General features: G+C 39.1%; 1 protein-coding gene across 12 annotated transcripts in view; it reads right to left on the bottom strand.

The window, feature by feature from the left end:
- The window catches only part of LOC107741035 (centrosomal protein of 89 kDa-like), a 78,090-nt gene that overhangs the window by 36,340 nt on the left and 34,258 nt on the right, over window positions 1-7,492 (bottom strand). For 8 of the 12 annotated variants that reach the window (XR_001640151.1, XM_016553614.1, XM_016553608.1 and 5 more), the window contains 2 exons: window positions 6,188-6,329; window positions 5,179-5,268 (listed from right to left, as the gene is read on the bottom strand). Coding sequence is in view for 10 of the 12 variants with exons in the window: in XM_016553614.1 (XP_016409100.1) it covers window positions 5,179-5,268; window positions 6,188-6,329 (232 nt within the window). In the remaining 2 variants the exon portion in view is untranslated. Of the gene's footprint in view, window positions 1-5,178; window positions 5,306-6,187; window positions 6,330-7,492 lie in introns of all 12 variants that reach the window. The other 4 variants (XR_001640150.1, XM_016553613.1, XM_016553616.1 and 1 more) reach the window with 1 other exon arrangement.

Raw genomic sequence — 7,492 nt, 5'->3', positions numbered from 1 at the left:
ATTTAAAAAACCTTAAAAAATTATATATATATATATATATATATATAAATGTTTTTTTTTTTGTATTATCAAGTAATTAGTATTGTAAAAAATTTTTTTTTAAATAATAAACAGAATAAAAAATTTGACATGCAAGATCTAATGAAAAACTGAACAAGATTATAAAGGGAGGACTGTCCTTTAGGTTTAAATGGTGTTATGACTGGTTGATATCACTTGAAAAAGGTGCAGTAAGAATAAGTAAAATATAAATGACTCTTACAGCCATTCATATGCTGAAACACACTACCACAAAAACACTTTTCTTCTCGGTAGCCCATGTATGAAGCTCATCTATTTTCTTAAAAGATCACGCACACCATCTCATGCAATCTATCACATCACTTCAGCCTGAGAGAGCACAGGAGAGAGCAAGAGACTCAAAAATAACCCCAAAGAACACAATGCCTGCAATGGCCCTGTTTTAGGCTCTCTCTCTTTTTCTTTTTTCCTTTCTTCCTCCCTCTCTATGATCATGTATAAGACTTCAATTTCCATTATATTGTAAATGTTTAAATTGCTGTCTGATTTCACTAGGGCCATATTTTATTCTTTTTGAAGTGACAAGAAAAGAAGTGATTACTTCCATCTGTTCTCAGGCATGCACACACATCTGTGGAATGACTTGAAGACTGCAGTCCACAAACAGTCACCATCAAATTTAACTGAACTTGAGCAGTTCTGCAAAGAAGAGTGGGCAAATATTTCGAAGTCTAGATGCGTAAACTTAGTAGAGACATATCCCAACAGACTAAAGGCTATAATTAAAGCAAAAGATGGTTCAACAAAATACTGACGCAAGGGGGTGATCCTTTTTCCAACTCAGTGATTCAGTAATTTTATTTTTTTATTTATTTCTTTCTGACATGTTGGTGTTATATATTTCACTTGGATGTTACAAGTTGCACTGAGTAAATACAGCTGGATAAAACAAAAACTGTCCGTCTTGATTTTAGGCTGCAAAGCAACAAAATGTGATTATTTTAAAGGGGGGTGATTCTTTTCTATGCCCACTGTACATATAAAATATATTAAGTAGCAAAACAGACTGTAGCTTTGCACAAATACTGTCAGAGCTCTCAGGAGCCATGAAGACTCAAGTCTGCCAATCTCCTGTGTTCCTGCTGTTACTATAGAGACAGCTTGCATCAGGATGGAATGAAGGAAGCATGTGAACTTTTCTGTGTGCACAGAACAGAGCTCACATGCTGGAAACAGAAAGCCCTCCTGCTGCTGAAATAGGTCACTAGAACGCAAGTAATTCAGCTAATTCCAGGTGGAATATGTATTTTATAAATAAATATATTTGCCACCATAAATAAAAATGGTTTTCTTAAAATTGTAATAAAAGTATGAATATTAACAAAAATATTTCATACTAAACATACAAAGATGCTGTAAAATTCTGTATATTTTGAAAGATTATCATTATTTTAAAAATAAATAAATAAATAAATAAAGGTTACCTCAAATAATTACTTTAGGTCATCAAAGGGGTTCAACTGACACACATTTATGAACCCCTGGTGTAAAGGGACATCAACTGTACTCCATCACATTTTACCTTGTTTAAATCCATCTGAATTTAACTGATTTTCCCCAAACAATGGTTCAGAAAATTAGGAAAAATCTGCAGATTGGCCTGCTCATAACCCATAAATCACCTACAGTTCATCTATTATTCAGCCATCTGCAAGAATGTAGGAAAACTCTAGAAGGACACATGTGGTAAATCATAACTGCAGGACTTATGCAAAAGCAAATATATGTATATAAATGGACGCAAGAAAAAGGGTTATCAGCATATTTCTCAGCTGTCTACCATTGCCTGTGCCCAATACAGAGCTGCAAATGGACCACATGATAATATATGAATGACCATATATACCTCATGCTTTTGTGAGTGTATGTATGTGAGTGTCTAGAGCAGAAACAGAAGAACAGCAGCTTATGGCAGTTTGTTTAGTTGGGTGGTAAGAAGAATGCCATTCTGACCCTTTGGGAAGGAACCATGCCAGAACACTTGCGCAGAAAAGCACACACGGTACCCTGTCCTCTCACTGTGGCTCACAAATACTCATACAAACACAGACACAAGAACAACTCTCAGGATACTGAATCGTAGAGACATGCTATCTATTGTAACTGTGTGCACTTTATCCTCAAAAATGAAGAGCGAAGAGCGAGAGACAAACAGAGAGAGTGGAGGAGAGATAGAGAACGAAAGAGAGGGGTGGAGGGTGGAGGAAAGTAGGGAGAGAACACAACAGGGGGAAAAGAAGAAAAGGTGGGAAAAACGAGACGGAAAATGTGACAGGAAATAAAGAAGAAAAAAGAAAGAAAGCAGGAAGTGCAACAGAGAATCATAGGGGTCCCAAAAACATACACTGCATTATTAGAGGGATAATTCACCCAAAAATAAAAATTCTATAATAAAAGTAGTCCATGACTCATGCATCAGTCTTCTGAAGCCATAAGGGAAACCGATTAAGATTTATCTTGTTATTCACTGACAATCTTACCCTGCAGTGGTCTGTTAACTGCTGTGAGCAGATCATCGAGTTGAACTCAAGAACCGCAGGAGCACGTGAAAATGCTGTAAAATGTAAAAATTTAAAAATGTGATGTAAAAGCAGATGGTAATTAAGAGAAAATTGACGAGAAGTGAATATTGGTGTATATTAGTATGTGCTAAATATTTAGCTGAAGAGACATCTGAAGAAGAGTGGAAAAGGAATGGGGAAAAAAAGCAGAAGGAATGGAAAAGAGAATGAAAATAAGAGGGGAAAAGAGAGCACTTCAGGACAGATGTAACGACTGTCAATCTGTTCGTCTGTGATGAGACCAACCAGTGGTACAGAAAATAATCTAATCCATGCAATATCACAGCTCAGTGGTCTGCACAGCAACTTTAAAACTAATAAAACAGTTCACAAACAATCACGGCACCAACAGACAGGTATTCGGTTGCAGAAGTATAAGATAAAAATTACTTGCATTCATTTTCTGGTTTAGAATGCAGAGGTCTCAGACACACTGTTTCTTTCTCAACTGCTAGTGTTACACTGGGTCTACATTGTAAATGAGCAGTGCACCATGACACAACAACACTATAGCAATCCCACTGTAATCAACAACACAACGTAGCATGCTTATTGTAAAGAGCTTTGTTCATTACAATGGGAACAATCTAGTTGTGCCACTTGCTGCCAGTGAAAAATGCTTTACAGAATATTCATACACAGTCTCATAAATCAACAGCATACCAAAACAGCTTTAATGTGGCACTAAATTCTTCCCTCCATAACACGGAGAAGTTCACAAAGCTACACAGATTTAGGCCTGTTATTCACAAAGTTATAAGGACATCTTCTTGACCATTGTTTGATTATTTATTACACATTTTGTCCAGTCTCCTTATTCTGCCTGCTACCAAAATAGCTCAAATTTTACAGTGTTTCATTTTGCTAAATCTGAAAAACAAAGTGCTGAAAAAAGCAGGGCCTCTGGGCCTCTATATAGGTCATAGGCCATAGGCACTATCTGAATGTCTATGGCATAGAACTCATCCTTGCGGCTTAAAAAATTACTTTAGACTCTTTTGTCCATCGCAGTAGAAATAAACAGGTAGCGGATCTCACTCAAGGGAAATATCCCAAATATAGACTGACACTTTCATTCTGTGCCGTCCAATCACAAGGAGGTCTATCCAAATGGATACAAAGGAGAGAGGGAAACATTCACTCTGCAACTGAAACAACCCTCCATTTGAAATGTTAATTATAGATCTGCTGAGTGTGGGGGGCTTGTGTGTCTGGATTGACCTCTTATTGGATATGTCAGACAGGCAAGGTCATTTAATTAGGCTGTGTGTATGTGTGCATTCTCTGTGTGTGTGTGTGTCTTAGATTCTCTCTGTCTCCTTGTTGAATCTTTCATAATCATGTTAAGGAAAGCAATCAATGCTAAAAACTAATTCCTGCCCCTCAGCATGCTCTTCATACAAACATACCTCAAGGTTGGTGTCTGAGTGGGTAACACTTTATTTTAAGGTGACGTACTTACAGTACACATTACATGTATGTGACGAGTGGGGGCGGGGCCGAGAGCCGTGAGAACGGAGCGACGCCGGTGGAGTAATTGATAATGAGCGACACCTGCACCACTCACCGGTCTCGAGTCCCACGGAGGAGCTCCGGAAGTATAAAAGGAGGAGTTACGACAGTGAAAGACGAGAGAGGACCAGGCCTGGACTTTATTTTGTGTTTTGTGTGCGGCAGTCGTCTGCGAGGGGCTGCCGCTTTACTTTCATTTTGTGTTTGTTTATTTTATTAAAGTTTTGTTTAAATGTTCACCGGTTCCCGTCTCCTTCTTCCCGTGACTACGAACTTTGTTACATTGTCCCACGGCTCTCGGCCCCGCCCCCACTCGTCACAATGTACTATAGTAATAACTAGTAGTAAATTATGCATAATTACAAGCAGCTAAACCTAAACCAAACCCTAACCTTAACCCTACAGTATGTATAGTTATTATTACGTAGTACTTTTTGTGTAATTACACTGTAACAGTGTCACCTTAAAATGAAGTGTAACTTGTGAGTGTACTACTGTATATCTGTACTTTTGTGTTTGTGAATCCTCTCATTCAGTGGTTTTCAGCCATTTTGACTCCAAAGGCCCCAGTGTCCACAATATTCAAATGCCCCATGACTTTTCCAGTTGTTGGTGAACTACCGGATAAGGATTTTTAAAATATCTTTTACTTACAATTTCTAACCGATAAAATATTTTAGAGCTTGATAGAACTGGGTAAATGATTATTGTGTAATGTATGTAAAGCTCATGAAGTTATCAAATTTTTTTAAATTAGGCTGCCTAATACAAGGGTGTAAAAAGTAAGTTGTTGTCTTGATATTTAGTTGGATTGCCTTATCTTAATACTTATTTTGTCTTATTTTATATAACTTTAATTCATCTTGAGGCCACCTTGGAGGTTTTCTGAGACCCCTTTATTGGGCCCTGGCCTTATGGTTGAGAACCATTCCTTTCTTAATTTTTCTAGAATCTAGAATCTGAACCTCAACAAACAAAGCCTTTCGACTCACTGCTTTGGCAGTCTGTGAATTGCAGGCCTCACCTTTACTTTTTCTTGAAGTTTTCCCAGGCTGACAGTGCTTTCTATGATGCGTGTGAGGATGCCCTGCTTGTCTTTCTCTAGAGATGAAGCCTGAGGATGGAGAAAGGGAACAGGAAGGGTTACACAACTACAGGGAAGCAGATTGAGGAAAAAGAGGGACATTGAGGATAGTCATCATTAAAGAGAAGTTGTAGGGACAAGAGCAAGGAGAGAGAGAGAGAGAGAGAGAGAGAGAGAGAGAGAGTGAGAGTTGTCAGTTACTTTGATAAAAGTGGGAAAACAGCAAAGCAAGAGCAGCAGAGCAAATCTTTAAAAGTTTGACTAGATTTATGGGTACTAACATTCTGTTGAGTACAAACATTTCCCCGAGCAGCAGTGAGGCTCACTGCTTGGAAAAAGAGGAGTATTAAACTTTCATAATCCCCAAGCTTAAGGCTCTGCCTCAAACACAAAAGTTGCTATGTGAAATGATTCGATGCAGGGTTTGAATGTAAACTCTTAAGGCAGATTAATTTAGGGAATATGGTGTGTCCTCGGCTAAAACATGCTTTGTAAGTTAAAATAAAGTACGAGGAATTGGGCATTTGTGATGTGGGATAGTATGAACCTTTCATAAAATAGTAATTGGGGCCTAACTGATCTGCTGCCTATGACTTCATTCTGTCATGTGTACAGTTATTAAATACTTTTTTATTGGTAGAGGTGCAATGATAAGGTTGCCTCCGTATGGGTAACTAGAACATTAATTATTCCAATATTCTTTAATCTTTTTAATACTTTCAATAAAAACAACTTGATCGGGTGTAGGAACAGTTCTCAGGGATGATTATTTCCAATCGGCACATTAATGAAAAGCACAGCTATGACCTCTGTAACCATCTTATGTTACCTAAGTTGTCTGGTGAAGAAGAGCACAGAGCAGAACTAACAAGAAGCAGAGATCAAGACATATGGAGATGTAAACAGTTGGCAGCTCGCACAGCATGTGTGTGAGTTTCTGTAAAAGTACCATGTGCATGAGCTGGTCTCTTTCATGGGTGGTTCTTTCAGCAAGTGTGACAATGTTGGTAAGGTACTGATGAGCGATGAGCTCTTTCTCTAAAGAGTCTTCAACCTGTTGCTTCAGGACACTTATACGCCTCTGAGCTTTCCTAAGGAGGGAGAGACAATGAAAGGATAAGACGCGATTGAGAATCCAAATTTAAAATCTTACACAAGTCAGTATTTATGTGAGTTTATAATAGAAAACATATAGTGGGGTCTGAAACCACATTGAAAAGCTGGCACTGAAATCAGAATTTTGAAAAATGTAAAAAAACAGGATATGAAGAGAAATATGCAAGATTCTGCATTCGCTGCACGAAAATGTGTGACATTGACCATCTGAACACCTTTGCACAAATGTTCAGATTTCCTTGCTTCCTTAAATATACTCAGCTCATGCAGGGAAACAAGAATCATCAGGTTTTGCACAAACTTGTGGAGATTAGCTTGAGTGCTACTGTCATTAAAACTAGCTGGTCAACCAAATACAAACACATTCTGTAATTCATGTTAATTATCTATTCCACGTTTCACTAACATAACTGTCAGGATCATGGACTGTCTGTGTCATGTTTTGCCCCTGTTTCTGTTCCCTTATTTGGTCATGTTCCTGTCCTCGTTTTGTTAATTAGTTGATTAGTCATCCCATACACCTGTGTTTCCCCAATCATCCCCTGTATTTAAGTCCTAGTCTGTGCAGTCTGTCGGTTCTACTTGTTATGTTCATGTGTTTCCTTCCCGAGGATGATCTCGCCAGATCCACTCCGGACCCAGAGCCCAGCCACCATCTCCCCACCATGTGGAGCTAAAGCCCGAGCCCACCGATGACGGAGAGCTAATTCCCGCCACGATCTACGAGCCAGCGCAATACTGAGCGGAGGATCGCCCCGGAAGTAGAGCCCAAGCCGTCAGACCAGGTGCCTGCAACAATGCCCGTCACGAGGGAGAAAGCTGCACCGCGGGTATTTAAGTCCTAGTCTGTGCAGTCTGTCTCTGTCAGTTCTACTCGTTACGTTGATGTGTTTCCTGCTGTCTCCAGTGTTTATGTACCCTGTGTTCCATGGATTAAAGACTGTTTCATTTATTCCCCGTCTCCATCGTTCCTCGCCATCACAGATTGTGACAGAAGAACCGACCAATAACAGTTACCTCCGTGTTTTTCCCTCTGTTTGTTTTCTCGTTTTTCTCTGTGTTTTTGTTTCCGTTGTGTTTCCCTCATGGATGCCCTCCTTCGCCCGGAATTTCTCCTCCTCCTGCTGGAGCAGGGGGA

Source organism: Sinocyclocheilus rhinocerous, unplaced genomic scaffold (assembly GCF_001515625.1).
Source record: "Sinocyclocheilus rhinocerous isolate Xijiao unplaced genomic scaffold, SAMN03320098_v1.1 scaffold2782, whole genome shotgun sequence".
Taxonomy (NCBI): domain Eukaryota; kingdom Metazoa; phylum Chordata; class Actinopteri; order Cypriniformes; family Cyprinidae; genus Sinocyclocheilus; species Sinocyclocheilus rhinocerous.
Note: the sequence above shows the minus strand (reverse complement) of the source record. Positions and strands in the feature narration are given on the sequence as shown.